The sequence below is a fragment of the Lissotriton helveticus genome, chromosome 5_1 (genome assembly GCF_964261635.1).
Source record: "Lissotriton helveticus chromosome 5_1, aLisHel1.1, whole genome shotgun sequence".
NCBI lineage: Eukaryota > Metazoa > Chordata > Amphibia > Caudata > Salamandridae > Lissotriton > Lissotriton helveticus.
The window spans coordinates 2,034,487,512-2,034,507,735 of NC_136065.1; the positions used below are offsets into that span (position 1 = coordinate 2,034,487,512).

A 20,224-nucleotide genomic window follows, 5' to 3' on the forward strand; every position below is an offset into this window, starting at 1 on the left:
TAGCTAAACACTGCTGTCCTTTGTACTTTCTCTTTTGATTTATTGCCTGACCTTTTCCATATCTGTATTGGAGGGTGTCAACTCCTTTGGATAGATAGAGCACTCATCCCCTGATAGAGAAAGTGTACAGCGTAGCTCCCCAGTTGATCCAATTCTCTGTGCCTAAGGATTTTTCGGTGCAGCCTAGTTTGGCGTCACCATGTTACTTTTCACATAGACCACTTCCCTCATTGAAGAAATTACAAATCTGTTTGAAATGTAGTCAATGCGCCATTCCAGCTTCTGTGGCTTGGAACCCGATTCATATTTCTTTTCTCACCGCTGGCTTAGGTGACAGTATGTGACTTGTACAGCTTTCAGCTGTTCCCAGACTGGCATTCAGAGACAGACCATCCTTCCTGGGTCAGAGGTCAGGGAGCCCCCTATACCACATTCATGTACCTAAAGGATTAAGTGTCTCTGTCTGGGGATCCAGTTGACATTATATTTTGAATGGTCTTATTAAACATCTCATCTAACCCATTTGTTTGTGGATAGTATGGAGTCAAGAAATTATGTCACCTCAGCTTGCTATCAAATCTCTCATTTAAGATGATATGAAATTGGTTCCCTAGTCGAAAATCCGTTCTAGGAAACACAAACCTAGAAACACTGCCTAGTAGAGAGTGAACTTCCACCTATGTAATTGTGCTCCTCAAAGGAACTGCATTGAATGACGCCTGGTGCCATGATCCATCGCAATCAAAACATGCTGAGGGGAGGCTTATGCGCAGAGCTACTGGACAGTGCTTCAGAGGGCAGAGAGCTGAAAGAGACATCAGCATTACTTGGAGTGGAGACAAGTGGGGAGCTGTCTATAAAGTCTCCCTGAGGTTTGTCTTTTGAGAGTGATCATAGGACTGTTCTCTTGCAAGACCCTACACCTCAGAGCAGAAAGCTCATGTGCTCTAGACTGATCAACAGTAGTAGAATCAGCTTCTGGCCTGGTCATTGTAGTGTGAGCCAAGTGCATTGCTCGCTTGCATCTTTTCTCTTTGTCCTCCATCCACCACAGGTTATGCAGGTACTGCTCCATTTTCAAATGCAACTCCTCATGCCACTCATCTGGCTATTTGGTGCCGAGACAATGCTGGATCTCCTAGCACTCCAAAGATGGCATCTGATGAAGGAATTGTACATGTGAATCAACTGCTGACCCTGAAGGTAAGGGGAGTGGGGGGGGGGGGGGGGGGGGGGTTGGGAACAAAATAACAAACAGAGACTTTTGTGCCTTCAAGGTCCGCCACCGTCTTCTTGGAGTTGTACGTACATCTCTTCTCAGTCCTGGAGAGTGTCATTGAGGCATGTGTGTAATGTAGTGCACAGTGAGCTGTACTGCAAATATAAGTAGAGGTTATTCGACAAATGAGTAGTCATGAAATATTCCCTTCTGCCTTTGACATGTGTACTAACAGTCACATGATAATGAATCTATTGCTGCATAGACTTCCAATATTCAAATGTTACCCTTGGACTTGCGGCACTCCTGTTAGAAGCTAGATCGTGTTTTCCCATCACACACTAAGGTACACTTTGTTTTTTCAACACTATGCACAAGGTGCGCAAGAGTGTCTTTTTGGGCTCAGACTACAGAACGAGAAACGATGGCACATAAGAATGTCATTGGGTGCTAATACCAAGGCCTCAGTACGCGCATTAAATAATACCCACAATGTCGCAATGTTCAAGAGTTCTCCTGTTTTCTGCTCCATAAAAACAAGTGTTTGGTTGCTACGAGTTCTGTTAGTGCACTAAAATTAAGGATGGTACTTACCATGTATTCCCCTTTATGGTGCAGGGTTGGTTTTCGCTGCATTGCTGGCTTTGCAGGGGAGAAGAGATCAGAGATTTGCAGGAGAGCTGCAATTAAAGAAGCTCAGCTGGGTCATGGAGATGTTCAGAAGAGCGGAATCGCTAAAGAGGATACATCCTCTTCAACTAGTGGGTAAGCCAAGCACTGCCTCGTGGTTTGGATGCAGTACAAATACCGCTTCCAAATCCTGATGAGTCAGCCCAAATATCCCCATAGTTATGTGCCTACGAGGCAGCCCAAATATGCTCATTAACTGGGGTGGTGAAGTGAGCTAAAGTAAGATGATGAATTCAACCCAGATCTGTGACTGGGGGGGTGAGTGTCTGAAATGTTTCAGATTTCCATCCATAATCTCCTTGTGTTTGCTTTGTTCGCCCTAAGTTGGCCGGGTATGCCCAGACGTGGGTCCCTTGCTCACTTTGCCACTGAATTCAAGCAAAGCCTGGCTGATGAGGGTTCCTTCCCCAAATCAATCAATCAATCAATCAGACATTTGTAGAGGTGCTTCCCTGAAACCGGTCCCAATATGCTTGTTTCCGGTCCAGGGAAGACCTGACTTGGCAGTTCCGGCTGGAATGTTTCCATGAGGCACAGGGTCAAGACTGATTTGCATATAGCTGGTTTTGAACTGGTGTGGCGAAGTGAGTTAAAGAATAATGATGGATTCAACCTAGATTTGTGACGTGGTGAGTCTGAAAAATGTCAGCGCTCCGTCCATTATCTCCTTGTTTGCTTTGTTTGGCCAAGTTGGCAGGGTATGCCCAGACGTGGGCCCCTTGCTCACTTTGCCACTGGTTTCAAGCTAGCCTGTTTGATGAGAGGTGTTACCCTAAATCAATCAATCATTCAGACATTTGTATTGCGCACTACTCACCCGTGACGGTCTCAATGCGCTGAGGGGGTGGGGGAGCTGCTACAGTTCGAACAACCAGGTCTTGAGAAGTCTCCTAAAGGCCAGCAGGTCCTGGGTCTGTCGCAGGTGCATGGGGAGGGTGTTCCATGTCTTGGCGGTGAGGTGGAAGAAGGATCTACAGCCGGTGGTCGTTCGGTGGATGCGTGGAACGGTGGCAAGGGCAAGGTCAGCGGAGCGAAGCTGGCAGTTGGGAGTGTAATAGGGGAGTCGTTTGTTGAGGTATGTCTGTCTGGCGTCATGGGGTGCTTTGTGAGCATGGGTGAAGAGCTTGAAGGCGATTCTCTTGTTGACGAGGAGCCAGTGCAGGTCCCTCAGGTGGACAGTGATGTGGTGGGGGATGTTGAGGACGAGGCGTGCGGAGGTGTTCTGTATGCATTGAAGTCTCTTCTGGAGTAGTCTAGCCTGCTGGTGACGAGGGCCTGGGTGATTATCCTGGTTCCAGTGGGGATCCATCTGTAGATATTACAGAGCATACGGAGGGTGTTGAAGCAGGAGGAGACAGCGTTGACTTGCTGGGTCGCTGACAGTAATGAGTGATGGATGAATCCCAGGTTGCATGCATGGTTGGCGGGGGTTGGCGCAGCTCCCAGCGAGGCCGGCCACCAGGAGTCGTCCCAGGTGGAGGAGGTGGAACCGAGGATTAGGACCTCCGTCTTGTCAGAGTTCATTTTCAGGCGACTGGTCTTCATCCGTTCGGCGATGGCCTTCATTCCTTCATGGAAGTTGGTTTTGGCAGTGGCGGGGTATTTGATGCGGGAGATGATCAGCTGGGTGTTGTCGGCATATGAGATGATTTTGAGGTTGTGCGATCGGATGATGTTGGCGAGCGATGTCATGTAGACATTGAAGGGGGTCGGGCTGAGGGATGATCCTTGGGGTACGCCGCAGGTGATCTTGGTGGCTTTGGATCGGAATGGAGGGAGGTGGACTCTTTGGATTCTGTCGGTGAGGAGGGAGGTGATCCAGTCCAGGGCTTTGTCGTGGATCCCTGCGTTAAGAAAGGCGTGTGCGTAGGGTGTGGTGGCAGACGTGTCGAAGGCTGCCGAGAGGTCTAGGAGGATGAGGGTCGCAGTTTCGCTGTTGTCCAGCAGTGTCCTGATGTCGTCGGTGGCGGCGATGAGAGAGGTTTCGGTGCGGTGGTTGCTGCGGGATCTGGACTGGGATGAGTCCAAGGTGTTGTTCTCTTCAAAGAAGAGTGTCAGTTGTCTATTGACTATCTTCTCAATGACTTTCGCCGGGAACGGGAGCAGAGATTTGGGTCGGAAGTTCTTGAGGTCCTTTGGGTCTGCTTTTGGTTTCTTGAGTAGGGCGTTGATCTCTGCGTGTTTCTAGCTTTCCGGGAAGGTGGCGGTCTCGAATGAACTGTTGAAGACCTTTCGGAGTTGGGGTGTGATGGAGCTTGCTTTGTTGAAGAAGTGGTGAGGGCAGGGGTCTGACGGTGAGCGGAGTGGAAGGAGCTCATGGTTTTGATGGTGTCTTTCTTTTTGACGTGGTTCTAGGAGAGCAGGAGGCCGATTTGACTGGGGGGTGGTGAGTCTAAGGTATCGGCGGCTGTCGGGGGGTCTGAGTGTTGATGCTGTCGTGGATGTCGATGATCTTGCAGTGGAAGAAGGTGGCTAGAGAGTCGCAGAAGTCTTGTGACAGCGGGATGTCGTTGGAGCTGGAGTTGGGGTTGGCGAGTTCTTTTACGATGTTGAAGAGCTCTTTGCTGCTGTGTGCGTTGTTGTCGATGCGTTCCTTGAAGGAAGTCCTTTTGGCGGTTTGGATGAATTGGTAGTGCCTGCGGCTGGAGTTCTTGAGGGCTGTGTGGTTGTTCGGTGTCTGTTCGTTGTACCATTTCTTCTCAAGTCTTCAGCAGGTCAGCTTGGATGCCTGGAGGTCAGCGGTGAACCAGATGTCCCTTCTGTTGGTGCGTCTGTTTGAGGGTTTTTTGATCAGGGTGAAAGTGTTGGCGCAATCGTCGATCCATTACCTGAGGTGGCGGGCGGCTGTGGCGGTGTGGTCGGTTGTTGGGTGGGTCTCGGGCAAGGGTGGTGATTAGCTAGTCTTCGGTGACCTTGTTCCTGCTGAGGTGAGGGATTCGTTGCGGGTGGTCGTGTGCGGTGTTTTTCTTGAAGGAGAAGTGGATGAAGCGGTGATCGGTCCAGAAGAGTTCGGTGGTGTGGCTGTAGGTGACGTGGCTGCTGGCGGAAAGAATGGGGTCCAGCGTGTGTCCGGCGGAGTGGGTGGGTGACGTGACGAGCTGTTTGAGACCGAGGTTGTGCAGCAGTGTGGCAGAGTTGCTGTCATTGGCATTCTCGAGGTGGAAGTTCAGGTCTCCGAGGAGGCCAAGGCGTGCGAGCTGACGACATCTGTGATGGAGTTGCTGAACTGGGTCCGGGGAGTCTGTAGACGAGGGTTCCTCTGAGGGTGGGTTTGGGGTCGATGTGGATCTGGAAGTGCAGGTGTTCGGCGGTGCTGAGGGAATCGTCGATGTTGGTCGAGATTCTGAAGGTATGTCTGTGGATGATGGCGATATCTCCTCCTGGTCTTTTGGTGCTGTCCCTGCGGGTGATCTTGTAGCCATCCGGGATGGCTATGACAACGTCGGGTGCCGATGAGGGGTTCATCCAGGTCTCTGTCAGGAAGGCGACGTCTGAGGAGGGTGAGTCGAGCAGGTCCCAGAGTTCGACGGTGTGTCTGTGGATGGAGAGGGTGTTGAGCAGCATGCATCTGAGATGGTTGTGGCCTGCCCTGGTGGGAGGGGCAGGATGTGCAGGTGTTCTTTGGCTGGTGAAGCTGCAGTTTCGGCAGGTGAAGGGTCCGTGGGTGTGCTTGGGGGCGGCTTGGAAGCAGGTAGGTGTACTTCCGTCGTTGACTGCGTTCAGGAGGTTGGCGTCGTAGCGGCATCGTGGCTCTCGTAGGGGCCAGAGGGTCTGGCGCTGGGCGCGGTCCAGGCATGGACGGGCAAAGACGGGCTTGCCGTAGGCGTGCCTTTGGCCATACAGCGACTGCCACTTAGAAGGGGAGAAGAGCTGGGAGGCGGTTGGGACGGCGAATGGGTGAGCGAGGGGTCAGGGGACGCAGGGGATACAGCGTCGGGAAAGCGGAACCAGGGATCTACGGGGAGAGGAGGACAGGAAAAGACAAAAGCAACACAGGAGGGCAGAAAAAGAAAAAGAAAAGAAAAGACAAAAGCAACACTGTGGCCCAGGAGGGCATGAAAATAAAAATAAAATAAATGACAAATGCAACACAGTAGCCGAGAGAAGAGGGTCAACTACAGCGAAAAACGGGAGCGGACCCAGGGGCGGCCAAACTCGCGGCGGCAGCGGGGGGAAATACACAGGCACAGACAGATGCAGCAAGCTGCGCGGCGTGGGGAGCGCCCTGCCTGAACACAGGGTCAAAAGCGGTCCTAGGATGCTTGTTTCTGGTACAGGGAAGGCCTGACTTGGCAGTTCGGGCTGGACTGTTTCCAGGTCGCACAGGGTCAAGACTGTTTTGCATATAGCTGGGTTTGAACTGGTGTGGCAAAAGGAGCTAAAGAGAGATGATGGATAAACCCTGATCTGTGACTGGAGGAGAGGGTCTGAAAAGTTTCAGCGCTCCGTCCATCATCTTCTTGTATGTGCCAAATATCCTCAGTCATCTGCCTCAGTCAGCCCAAATATCCTGATAGTGGTATGCCTATTAGTCAGCCCAAAAATCCCCTTAGTAAGGTAATGATTAGTCAGCCCAAATATCCTCATAGTCATGTGCCTATGAGTCAGCCCACATATCTTCAGGACATGGGTCCTGGGCTCACTGTGTACTGGAATCAAGCTATCCTGGCTGAAGAGGGGTGAAACCACAAAACCGGTCTTAGGATGCTAGTTTGTGGTCCAGGGATGACCTGGCTTGGCAGTTGGGGCAGGACTGTTCCCATGAGGCACAGGGACAAGACTGATTTGCATATGGCCAGGTCTAAACTGGGGTTGCATGTTGAGCAAAAGAATGATGGATTTAACCCAGATCTCTTGACCGGGGGTGAATGTTTTGATTTGCTTTGCATTCCTTCCTTCAATTGTGTGTCTTTTGCCTTCTCGCCCTAAGTGTGCCAGGTATTCCCAGGCGTGGGTCCTGGGCTCACTGTGTCACTGGAATGAAGCTATCCTGGCTGAAGAGGGGCGAAACCCCAAAACCGGTCCTAGGATGCTTGTTTCCAGTCCAGGGAGGACCTGGCTTGGCAGTTCAGGCTGGACTGTACCCATGTGGCTACTAATCAATTCAAAAACAGTGGTAGGGAAACAAGGAACTGCTGAAACAGAAGCATAATGTACATCCCACGTCACATTCAAAGATAAACAGACTAGTTAAAAGGATTGCATAGTTTTTTACACCAATATTTAAATAGAAAGTGCAGAAATATTTACCAGCAGCATGTTTAACCCTATGTGTGACATGAATTGTTCGGCTTACAAAGTAACTTTTTGATCTAAAGTTTACAAACGTAAATAATTCCTCTCTTCTGTCAGTATGCTTCAAACTGTTAGTCACTCAGTACAGAACGCCCAGGTCATCTGATGTTAAAAGGAAAGTTATCACATATTAATAGCTTCTCAGCTTTTTAAAATAAATTTCATTTTTATTTTAAGGGTACCAAAACATAGACCAGCAAATGTCTGCTTAGAAATTGCTACTCTTTTTTACTATCATCTGTTGCTTTGGCATCACAGCAACTAAGCATCACAGGGACTCGGTGAACCTCTTTATTTTGTACATCTGCAGTCAAAGCTACAGTCAGATATCTTTCGATCAACAAACCATTTAAATTAGTGGAACATTTTCAGTACTCTCTGTCTGGGGGGGAACAAGTCAATTCTCAGTGAACTCCCGCCATTTCATGCCAGGCTGATAGCCATGTGGCTAGGAAGTGGTATTTTTTTAGTTACGTGCTGAGATTCTGGTCTGTCATTGTTTCGCAAACCTTTCAACACCAAAAATGCCCAGATGGATAGACCTCTGGCTCATGCATGTGCTGTGCTCATCCAGGTGTGTAACAGTTTAATTTACAAGTTCCAAAACTGACCTCATTCCAGACTGCCGGATGTAGACTTAGCAAAGTGACTGCATCTCTACAATCTTTATAAACATATCAGATAGTAGCCAGTTCCAAGATAACCAGAGGCAGTAAAATAAAAAAAAGTTTTGAAGTCCTTTGGTATACCAATTCAAAAAAGCAAATAGATTCATTTTTAGATATGTATTTTCGGTGCCAATGTTTTGGTTTACTAAATTATCAAAGTCTAAGTCTTACTCTAGTAATGCTATTTAATCATATTAATTTGTACACAGGGTTCCCTAACTTGACAAGTGCTGAAGACAAAAAAAAACATACATTTTTATTAACATGTAAAATCTAGTTATTGTTCTTTACATTTTGTAGCATCAGGATTGGTTCAGATCATATTTTAATGGGACCAGTTTCTGGTATCTCATTTCCTATGTTGAACAATCATTTCAAAATTGGAGTACATTATCCACCTACCCTCTACAAAACTCTCAGATAGATGTAAATGCTTTTCTTTGCCTTGTGCTCTGTCTGGCCGTCATACAGCTGCAGCCCTCCTGACTTTCATTAATGATCCCTCACTCTTCTGAAGAGAGGCCTTGTGCTCGGCCTGACCATCGTACAGGGTGCAGCTTCATGAATTTAAGGAGTTGCTGTTCCACCAGTGTGACATCCAAATAAACCTTGATGTTGTTGTGTAGGTCTGTGTGAAGGCACCCATACTACACAAAACTAAGGTAAGACAACATACTAGGATAATGTTATTGATATGTAACACAATAATATGTAATCAAGAACTTTAACTGCTGACCTTGCCAACTAGAGACCTCTAATACCAGTTCTGGTAATTAACCTTTTCAAACGATTTTGGGCAAACTTATTTACCTCTCTTTCGGGCACATGCATCAACGTTATTTTTTGCGATTCCTTATTTACGATAATTAAGGAATCGCAAATAAAGAATCGCAAATACCAATGCATCATTTTTTTCGCATTTGTTTTGCGATTCGGTAAAAATCGAATTTTTTACCGAATCGCAAGAAATATGCGAATTCTTAATTGCGAATTCGCATTTTGCGAATGCGCAAAATGCGAAAACACACACATGATGAATCTCATTGACCTAACAGCCTGGAAGCCAGTACAGTAATTAGTCGCAGCTGCTCCCTTGTTTGCTGTGGAGGTCTGGCAGTTGGCTTTTGGAGCTTTCCCTGGAGCTTGCTGCTGCAGTCTGTGTCTGCGAAATCTGTGGAGAAATGGCAAATGATAATCCTGTTGAAGAGGGGCCAGCCAGGAAAAGGAAAATTAAATTTTCAGACCAAGAGTTGGAAATTCTCATTGAGGAGGTGACTGAGAGACAGGAACAACTTTTTGGCAAGCAATCTCTGAAGGTTCCAGAAGCTGTTAAAAGAAATCTATGGGTTGCTATTCAAGCAAAGGTTAATGCAGTTGGTGTAGCACATCGTGACATTAATAATTTACAAAAAAGATGGTATGACCTGCGCAGTCGTGCTAAAGAGAGGTTAGCAACCAGGATTAAAACAGCAAAAAAACCTGGAGGTGGGACCCCCTGGGATAGACCCAATACCCCCCTGGAAGACATGGTGGAAGGCACACTGTTGACTGAGGCTGTAGTTGGAGTGATAGACATTGATACTTCAGAGCTTCCTACCCCTTCTGAAGGTAAGTTTACTGTTAATGTTTTTGGTTTTAAGAATTGAGCAATGAGAGTGCAAGAGGGATGTCAAAGTAGTTGTACTTGCTGAAATGTGTTTTCAGTACTTTAATATTTCATTTTCGTACTTAAAATCAAGATATTAACAGTTTGACTCCTGAAAGCAGTGCATCATGGGAGATGTAGTTTTGTTCAGTCCTTTTTTTTTTAAATTAGTCCAGAGGCAATCAAATTGGAAAGGACACTGGTATCTACCATAACCATTGGTTATTGTTTGACAACCCTCATAAACGCTTAGAATGTAACGTTGCGGTATATCTTTTTATCCGCCCCTTCTTTTGCGTTATGGCATAGTCATTGGGTTGTCAAAGGACGTGTTGTATGCCTGCCTCACCAGAGGCAACCTCTGGTAAGAGTAGAAGTGTCCAGGGATTTTAGGACAGCAGCTAAGCAAAAGGTAACTAGGGCAGTTACGAGGGGTATTTAAAACACAGTGTCTAACCAAACCAATTCTTTATTCTAAAAAGGTAGGCACTAGTGATTAAAACTTGTAAGTATATTTTATAATCGAGTTACCAGATTATAAATATGATCAAAATGTGGTCGACATGTTTCAGCTCACCTGGGCCCAGCCGGGTCTATGGAGCTTTCGTCAGGACAAAACAGGGGGATATATAAAGTACTCACACGACTTGTGTAGTATTCAGAAAAGTTTTTTTTTGTAGAACTCTCAAAGGGTTTTCCTGCATTTAGGAAAGAAAAATTGGCATCGAGAGACATACTGTGCATTTTCAAACAGTAAACAGTAATTGGCATGTAGCACGTATCAAGACAGAATTCCAAGTTTATCTATCTATTCAAGCAGTCAATAGGATCAGAGAGTACTTGTAAGGGGTGCGTCGCTAATCGCACATAGGAGCAAACATACATACAGGGAGTAGAAGAACAAGCAGTTAAAGTCTAAACTTTAAGTAGACATCGGACTAAAATAGCGGACAACATTCTGGTGTATGACGAAGCCCCGGTAATTAGTTGGGAATACATCGTACTATATTTTAGATGGCATGAGCTCTCGCCATTACAAAAGTGTGTCTGGCAAAAATATAATGTCAGATCGTATGCGGCCTCACCCGCTTGCTGAGTAGAAATTAAAGGCACACATACAAAAAAGGAGTTATCGTCGCAAAACAATGAAAAGATTCAAGTACCATAGTTTAGTTAGAGGTTCTCTTCCTCAGGGCGCAAAGAGTCGCATGAGGATACTGATTCTATACAGGACGAGAGATTTTGTTAAATACCTGTTTGTTAACGAGTAATAGAAAACGACAACCAGGCATCCAGAAACGCCGGTCTTACCCTCGTGTGCCAGTTAGAAGCTACTTGTGCTGACACTGCCCCCGGTAATGGAGGGCGTACTTCCTGTCTCAATATAACATCCTCAGTAGAAATCAAGAGAGGGTTCAGGGTTTTTGTAAAGAGTACTTTCAAGATGGGGGTTTTGTGCAAGAGCTTTTTTGAAAAAACGGGAAACTATGCCCTCTAAATCTCAGGGATTACGTTCGTCACATTTTTACAGACATTGTCATTTCAAAATGAGACAGAAGTAGACAGGGAACATGTCATTGTAATGTAACTCAAGCTTTATTAGAAAAAATTTTGGGATGTGCAAACTTTTAAATAACATCATGTTTGCATTTTGTCAACCATAGAACCACTTCAGGAATTAATTGAATGTGATTTGAGGGATTTCAACACCCACGAAGGTCAAGAAACAGATGAGGGAAATGCACCAACCACATCAGCATCCCTTTCTCAAAGAGGTGAAAGACAGAGAGTGCGTCAACTGCTGCAAAGTGATTCTGAAGAGGAACACATTGAAAATGTTTCAGAAAGGCAAACTCAACCTACTCCAACAGTCACTAACACAAGGCTGAGTAGGCGAAGGAGACTTCAGCAGTTCTATAGACGCCGTGCTCATGTAGCAGATAGTGGCAGAGTTGTAGAGGGCACCAGCACCGGTAGTCTTGTGGAAGACAAAATCCTCAAGGTGCAGCGCCTGCAAGGCAAAGACATTAGAATCATGAAAGGTAAACTTGGACATATCAGCAAACAAATTGGTGCCATGCACAACAGTATGAACAGAATGATAAATGTAATTAAGACAGACCATGAAACATCGTCAGAGAAGCTAGACCGCATTGCCACTTCTTTAGAGACCATGTGCACTGTGATACAAAACCAGCAAAATAACAGTGGAAAAAGACACCTGCAACTAATGACCTGCATGCAGGGTCATAACAGGCACATGTCTCGCCTTTCTAATTGTACTGTTCAGCTCTGCAAACAAACACTTTCAATGCAGTTAGATTTGAAGAAAATTTTTGCAGAGATTGCCAAGGGAATGGGGACACTTCATGAATCTATTGATAAATCACATAGCAATGCAGCTCCTGATAACCAGCTACCACTGGAGGATAGTGGAGCAGGAAGTACTGTGAGTGGCATACTTGAGCATTGCTTAACTGGCACACGGCGTAGCAATAGAAAACAGAATGATGCCAGCAACATGCACATCGCCAATTGTAAAAATGCAGGGAAGGCATTAGGTGTGCGTGGACGTAAGAAATAACCTCATTTCTGTGAAGCCACTTGTTTGTGAGGAAAATTCCCAAATTGTTTATGGTTTAATGTTTTTCATTATTAAAATGCAGGCTAAAACAAATTTAAATTTATGGTGAAACTTTCACATTACATGAAGTAAATGCATTAATTTTGACTTTTCTTAAATAATTAATTTTCATGCAATTCAAAAATTGTCTTGTGTGCTTCCTACCTCTTTCAGAAGTAATGTTGTGTGATCTCTGCCCTTCTCCTTCTTCCCTCTGCTGCCTCTGGTCCATGTAGTCTTGCTTGGGGTTGTGGAGGCTGATTGTCATTTTGAGGTAATACATCTTCCTCATCTAGTTCTATGCCTCTCTCGGTTGCTAAGTTGTGCAGCATTGCACATGCAGCTACTATTTTGCAACAAATCTCTGGACAATATTGTAATGCCCCACCAGTCTTATGTAGTATGCGGAAGCGAGATTTCATCACACCAAAGGTTCTCTCAATCACATTGCGGGTTGTTAAGTGTGCCTGGTTGTACTGCTGCTCTTTCCTGGTAGTTGGATTGAGGTATGGAGTTAAAATGTAAGACCTCACTGCATAGGCACTATCACCTTCAAAAAAAGAGAAAGACAGTTAACATGCAAGGAAGACATGTGTCTTGGTAAGGGAAGAGTGTGTTACAATCTGAAAAAATTATATTTACCAAGCAAGTATCCATCTCCAAATTGACCTGCAAGCAGTCGAGCATGGATGGCACTGTGTCTAAAAATGTAAGAGTCATTGCAACTAGGTCTGTGATAACAGTTTTAGAATTACAAATGACTTGAATGTTGAGAGAATGGAAGCATTTCCTGTTGCGGAAAATATACTCATTTTCAGAGGGTGGGCAAATGGGAACATGTGTGCCATCTACACAGCCAATGACATGTGGGAAATGAACGATGTTATAGAAATCTAACTTGTTTTTCACCAAATCCTGCTGTGAAGTTGGACATTTTATGTGATACCTTATTCTTTGCAACATGGCATTTAGGAAGGCATTAAAAAATCTGGAAAGAGAACTCTGGGAGACACCACCAGCAATGGCCATTACACCCTGAAATGACCCAGAAGCAAGGAGGTGCAGTGAACACAATACCTGAACATGGGTTGGTATAGCTTGTGTCCTGCGTGTTTGCCTCTGTAAGATTGGGTCCAATTCTTGTATTAAATCTAAAATTAAATGAGCATTGAGCCTATACCTATCATAGATCTCTGCTTCAGTCTGCCCTAGTAAGGTTATGCGCACTCTGAAGATTCTCTCTTGTATCAGCCTTCTCCTCCATCCTGCAGCTACTCTCAACCTCTGCCTGCGAGCCAAAAAGAAAAGTGCAGCCATTGTGAAAAGCAAGTTAATGGTCTCTGAGGTCCTTATATGCAGTCCTGATGATTGACACCTGTTGTGAATGAATTTTGAAAAATTACCACCAGGTTTGACTTCTTCTACTTTTAAGAATTCCAATTTGCGATTTCTTAAGAAATCGCAAATTGCAATTTTTCATGCATAGCATTTTTTTGCAAACAAATGCGAATTGCAACTTTAGCGAATTATTTTAGAGATCCCAAATACATTTGCGATTCCTACAATTGCGAAAAAACACTTTAAACTTGATGCATCCCAAAAACATGAATTGCATTTGCAAACGGCCGATTTTTGCGATTCGCACCGTTTGCGAATGCAATTCTGTTTAATGAATGTGGGCAGTTGCTTCAAACTGTGAATATGCTTTATCTAAATATGTGCTCTCTAGTACTGTCCCAACTATTGTACATGTCATTTTGATATTCTGTCTTGGCTCAGCAGGCATCACTGGGGTTACACTGCATTGCTCTTGGATCATCCTGGATAGCCGATCTCTGGCGTTTTCTCTACTGATCAGGATGTCCAGTTTTCAGGGTTATGCATATACTGATGGCATCCACAGCCTGCTCAATTTGGATTTATCAGCATCTGACTAGCACTTCCTACCTCTACTATTGCACCAAAACGCTTTCATAATGTCGCACGTCCATGAATGTCTGCCAGAGATGACATTATAAAGCAGCACTTCATAGAGTCTACAGAGAATTCATCTTTTCACACCTTTCATCTAAATCTGCATTGCGTCACAAAAGTGTTTTGTCATTTTACTGTTTATAGAATAATAGTGTTATGCCCGCCTTCTGCTTCTCCTAGATAAGTTGTATGGAATATATGAACCAGCGGAACACACGAGAAAGCTTAGCATGACTGACACAGCCTTTCTTCCATCTATTTATTTAAACTTGTTTTTATTGGCATTTCTTATATCTTACAATTGTCTCAATACAATATTGCAGGGTACATCACAAAAACATGGTAATACAGTGTACATTTCAACAGTGTTATTTAGCATCTTAGTATCATACATTAGGCTCTACGAGTTGCTGTCAAGGTCAGTAATTACCCACCATTACCCAGTCTTGCACTAAATTTTTATCTTTATCATCTGGGAAACCTAGATACACGTCCAGCTTGGGCACCCTCTCGGGCAGCGTTGTTATCTCATGTGTGTGGGCCTGAATACATTGTGTACCATGGCAGTGTTAATCATATAGTAATGGTTTGGGTCAGCTCGTCAATTGCGAATCTGTGTGCCGGGGAGGTGATTTCTTCCATCTGTGTTTGGTAAAATGAGTATCAACAAATTTGGTGGTAACTGTACTCTCGTTAAAGAGACAAATGAGTAATTGCATGTAAGTGGCTGTTTGTATTATTTAGTGCAGAGAACAACAACTATGCTCATATCTAGCTTTTATCCTAGGATATTTTTTGAGAAATGTTGTTAGTGGCTTGCCTATTTTGGCTGTTGTGAATCGGCCAGTGTTGGCTCTTCTTGTGCTTGTCACTACCCTGGAGTACAGCCACTGCAATCATACAGCAGAGGAGGACGAAAATGTGCGGCAGGGTTGAAATTATGCAGCATAATGGGGCACATTATGTGATAGTATTACTTCATTATTATGTAAGACTTCAGGTGTGCAGAGACCGGAGTCACCATATTTTTTTTAACATTTGATCTGATTGACCTACATACAAAATTAATCTGCAGATTATGCAGCAGATGATGGATTGTGTGGCAAATGCGAAAAAGCCATAATAATGCAAAAATCGAGGTGGCCGCAGAGTCGCTAAATTCCAGTGACCTGGAGTATAGCCTCTTTACCATCCTTCTGACTGGATGACTTGCATACTGTCACTGCTTGCTTTTGTCTCTTAGGTTAAGCATTCCATGGGAGTTCATGTGTTTTGGGTTTATGGATTTTATCAATAATCCCTTAATCTAGCTAAAAATACCCTTGTTAGTCCAAACATTGTTCATAGTGTTGCTTTTACCAGTAGTATAATTAGGTTTGCTTTGATGTTCTTTATAACCAACAATGTTTCTTTTCTTTTATTCCACAATATGCTAGTCTCCCAATGTTTCCTGGTACTTAATGTTTTTCCTACCTGTAGAGAAATGAAGAATCGCTGAGAGTAGGCATTTTTATAATTCTACAAATATCTATGGGGCTAATTACGATGGCAGTCGGTGAGTGTCCGATCATCGTTTCGGGATCGGACCGCCTGACAAGTAGGCAGTGGTCCCGACCTCTGCATTATGTAGGTGGTCAGAAACATGCCATTTTGCTTTGCTGCTTATGTTGCGGCCCAGAAAATAGCCGCAGCACAAGCCTTAATGCAAAAAGGCATGTTTTGAAACATCCCTGTACTGTGCGCCATGTGGTGCTCCCTCAGGGCCCCTCAGCGGGGGGGTCCTCAAACTTACTTCTGTCTGACTTTTTATGGCGGTCGGACCAACATGAAAAGGCAGAGGGAAAGGGACACCGTAATCCGGATGGCAGTCTGCGCAGGCATCGCTGGTATTCAGGGATTACCTGTCCAACTGCCACCCCGATGGGATCGCCAGTCCTGTCGTAGGCGGCGGTCATTCCCCCTGCCCACAGTGCTGTGACCGTCAGTATCATTATCTGGCAGCTGGGCTGCGGCCCTGGATGTCGGGCAGACTGCCACCAATGGCCTGCCTGTGGCGGTCCATATGACATCATGATCTGACCCTACGTTTTTCTTCTTTCTTACCAGTTGGGTCTTTTATCATCTACTTTTTGTTATCTGGTATTTGTATGTTGCATAATATTATAAAGTTAGAATTTTATGTAATTCGTTCAACTCATAATAACTGCAAGTGTTTGCTACTTGTGTGTCCACAGATGCGTTAGTATTATTGCTGATGTACTGAAGTTCTTGCCATATTCGCTGCATCTCTAGGATTTTTTCCAAGTGTGTTTAAAAAGGTGTGTTTTTGCATATGGCTGTGTAGAATTGATATCCGACTATAGCTCTTCAAACATTCACTGCACTTGAATGGTTTTCCCCCTGTGTGAGTTTGCTGATGAGCCCTTAATTCCGACGAGCTAGAAAAACTACTCCCACATTTAGTGCAATGGTAAGGTTTTTCCCCAGTGTGTGTTCGCTGATGTCTTTGGAGAGCTGATATTTGACAAAAGCTTTTCCCACATTCACTGCAATGGTAAGGTTTTTCACCAGTGTGAGTTCGTTGATGGCAAACGAGGTTTGATAATTGACTAAAGCTCTTCACACATTCATTGCACTTGAATGGTTTTTCCCCTGTGTGAGTTCGCTGATGAATCATTAATGCTGAATAGCCACAAAAACTACTTCCCCATTCATTGCAATGGTAAGGTTTTTCCCCAGTGTGTATCCGCTGATGTCTTTTGAGAGATGATGACAGACAAAAACTCTTCACACATTCACTGCAATGGTAAGGTTTTTCACCAGTGTGTGTTCGCAGATGGCATTGTAGGTCTGATGACTGACTAAAGCACTTTACACACTCATTACTATGGTAGGGTGTACCGCCTGTGTGTGTTTGCTGATGTTTGTGTAGGTAATATGATTGACTAAACCTCCTCCCACATTCACTGCACTTGAATGGCTTTTCCTCTGTGTGTGTTCGCTCATGTTGGAGTAGGTATGATAACCGACTAAAGTTCTTCACACACTCACTGCACTTGAATGGCTTTTCCCCTGTGTGTTTTTGCTGATGAACACGGAGATGTGATAACTGGCTAAAGCTCTTCACACATTGAGTGCAATGGAATGGTTTTTCCCCGGTGTGTGTTCGCTGATGATTTTTGAGGTTTGATGACTGACGATAGCTCTTTGTACATTCACTGCAGTGATATGGCTTTTCCCTAGTGTGTGTCCGCTGATGTTTGTGTAGAGTTGATAACAGACGAAATCTCTTCACACATTCACTGCAATTATAAGGCTTTTCACTAGTGTCTATTCGCTGATGGTATTGTAGTTGTGATAACCGACTAAAGCTCTTTCCACACTCAATACAATTGTATGGTTTTTCCCCATTGTGTGTTCGCCGATGTATTTGGAGGTGTGATAAACAACTAAAGCTCTTCACACAAGCATTGCAATGGTATGTTTTTTCTCCTGTGTGTATTCGATAATGTCTTTGGAGTTGTGATACACGACTAAAGCTCTTCACACATTCATTGCAATGGTAGGGTTTTTCTCCTGTATATGTTCGATGATGTATTTTGAGGTGTGATAAACATCTTAAGCTCTTTGCACATTCATTGCAATGGTATGGGGTTTCACCTATGTGTGTTCGCTGATGTTTTTGGAGATCTGATGACTGACAAAAGCTCTTCACACATTCATTGCAATGGTAAGGTTTTTCCCCCGTGTGTATTCGTTGATGTCTTTTTAGCACTGAAAAGCGACTAAAGCTCTTCTCACATTCACTGCACTTGAATGCTTTTTCCCCTGTCTGTGCTCGCTGATGATTACTAAATGCGGAAGAGTAACCAAAACTGCTCACAGATTCGTTGCAAGGGTGTGATTGTTCCCCTTTGTGGGCTTGTTGATGACATTGTAGGTTAAATGAACAACTAAAGCTTTTAGCACATTCAGTAGTATTAAATTATTTTTCTCCTGTGTGCATTTGGTGAGGGTGCTTTAGGTCTGATGGCAAACTAAAGCTCTCACTGCATGTGTCCGATACTTCTCTCTTGGTTAGGGTGTCTGAGTTGGGAATATGTTTGTCTACAACCAATGATTGTGCCTCCTGAAGGGCAAACATGGCTGATAAAGCACTTATATTTTTCCCACATAACCTGTATGTGTGCGGTATTTTGCAGTTTTGCTTTCAGATTTAACAATTAAGTACAATGTTCACCAAATACATGTCACACTCATAATGTGTGTAAGGATAGTGTCTTTAGACTGGATAATCATTTTTCACAGTTACAGGTAAAGATTCATCTTCCTTCTGGTTGGTGCACATTGGGATATAAGTTTGCTTTATAGATAGCAGAACTCCTCTTTGCTTTACTCTTCAGTTGTATGGCTCCACTGTGTTGCTCTTTTCTCTGGTTCCTGTGATTTTGCCTGAAAGAGTTTACTATACATCTAGAGCACTGGATAGTGCTTATCCGGTTAGAAAGCAGAGCCCTGCTGTAAACACATTATACCGATCCCATGATCAAAGCCGGCATTGGACACTTGTTACACATGAGGCGGATTGTTGATTTTGTTGCCTTAATTTTCCAAAGGTTATTTCTTTTTCTTTTGGAGTGGAAGTGCACAGTTCAGACTCTTACATTCTCGGAATTGCTCTTGACTGCTTCTTCCAGGGTCTGTCAATTTATATTCAGGTCTGTCTGTCCCCGACGACGCTAATGTTTTCCCAAATACTAGAGTTTAGATTTTCATTGTTTTTGGAGATTTAAAGTAGTATCTTCGATATCCATAATCACTTCATGCATCCAAGGCAAATTTTCTGTTGGATGTAAAGAGATGTCAAATTATTAAATGCAAATGTAATAGAACGTGAATACTCAATGTTTTACTGGTTGTAAAAGAAATTTTTTCTTTACCATATTGGGTACAAGGGTGTAAGAAATGGGGGTTACCCAAATCTCAAAGGGGGTAGCATAGAACCAAGCGGGCAGGCCAAACTTCAAGGACATGTGAAGCACTCACGCAGTACCCACACACGACGCACCAGGCACACCACAAAAGAAACAGGACACCAGTTTGAGTTGGAAAAAGCTAAGTAGTTTAGTAGTGTTTCCAACCTTCAAGGCAAAATAAAATGCACAACAGTAGTGTCACAACAGGGCGCCAATTGGCGCCAGAGCCAATTGTATAATGGGGGGATTATTTACATGGGAAGTAAGGGCTGAGTCTATAAGTCCATGCTGAAAGGAAAAAGGATGGGATCAAAATGACATTAGATCTGGGGCCAATCTGGTGGGGCCAACTCAGACTCTCATCCTTAGGGGAGGGCTGTAATTGCAAAATACCACATTAGCATAGATATACTTCATGCACAATAACGCCAACCCAACCCCTGTAAAAGAAAACATCAGGGCATCATAGTAAATCATAAATAGGAGCACCTGTAATAAATCAGCACAGCTGGCCCATTAACCTGGGACATAACCAAGGGCCTGGAATAACACGTCAGGCCAACCTATTGACCAAAAATTGTCCATCCGAGCACTCGAGTGCTCGGATGGACAATTTACAGTCTGTACCCTTGTGGTTATCTTTGGGGTTGTGGTAACCAGCCTCTTCATCCTTTTGAGCACCACATTTACTTTGATTCTAAACTTTACCTGTACCTTTACTGTGCTGAGCGCTCATATCAACTGTTACCATTGTGAACCTATTGACCAATATTAGGCAGAACATACCTCACCCAGCAGTAATATCAGGTAGGGGCCCTCCTCATAGACCAGGAACACCTGTAAGGAAACAGTTAGGCTCCCTCTACCATCAAGCTAGGGGTATCAAACATCAGGGTGTATTGGCATCAACTCTTCCCGGGGCACCTTAGGGGAACAATAACCCATGGGGCCCAGAACTAAGCATAGGGCAACCACTCCTGGGACCTAAACATGCAGTTTGGCAAACACACAGGGTAACTTGCGTTAACAAAGCTCGCAGTCCCTAGGGATTAATCCTACTTATAGAAACAACCCCGGCCTCCACTTCTCACTGTGGGGAGGTTGCCCAGTCTAGGGGTCTCCTGTGTACCTTCA

At 44.4% G+C, this 20,224-nt stretch overlaps 2 protein-coding genes across 2 annotated transcripts; one reads left to right on the forward strand and one right to left on the reverse strand.

The window, feature by feature from the left end:
* Positions 1 to 1,152: 1,152 nt before the first annotated feature.
* On the forward strand, positions 1,153 to 12,112 carry LOC144752859 (uncharacterized). The gene is made up of 3 exons (XM_078640695.1): positions 1,153 to 1,203; positions 1,870 to 1,984; positions 11,182 to 12,112. The coding sequence occupies exons 1-3, from the start codon at positions 1,153 to 1,155 to the stop codon at positions 12,099 to 12,101; spliced, it is 1,086 nt and encodes a 361-aa protein (XP_078496821.1). The 3' UTR covers positions 12,102 to 12,112.
* Positions 12,113 to 16,359: 4,247 nt separating this feature from the next.
* Positions 16,360 to 19,841, reverse strand: LOC144752860 (uncharacterized). The gene is made up of 2 exons (XM_078640696.1): positions 19,799 to 19,841; positions 16,360 to 18,035 (listed from the first exon to the last, which is right to left on the reverse strand). Exons 1-2 carry the CDS (start codon positions 19,839 to 19,841, stop codon positions 16,360 to 16,362), a joined length of 1,719 nt encoding a protein of 572 aa, XP_078496822.1.
* Between the last annotated feature and the right edge of the window lie 383 nt (positions 19,842 to 20,224).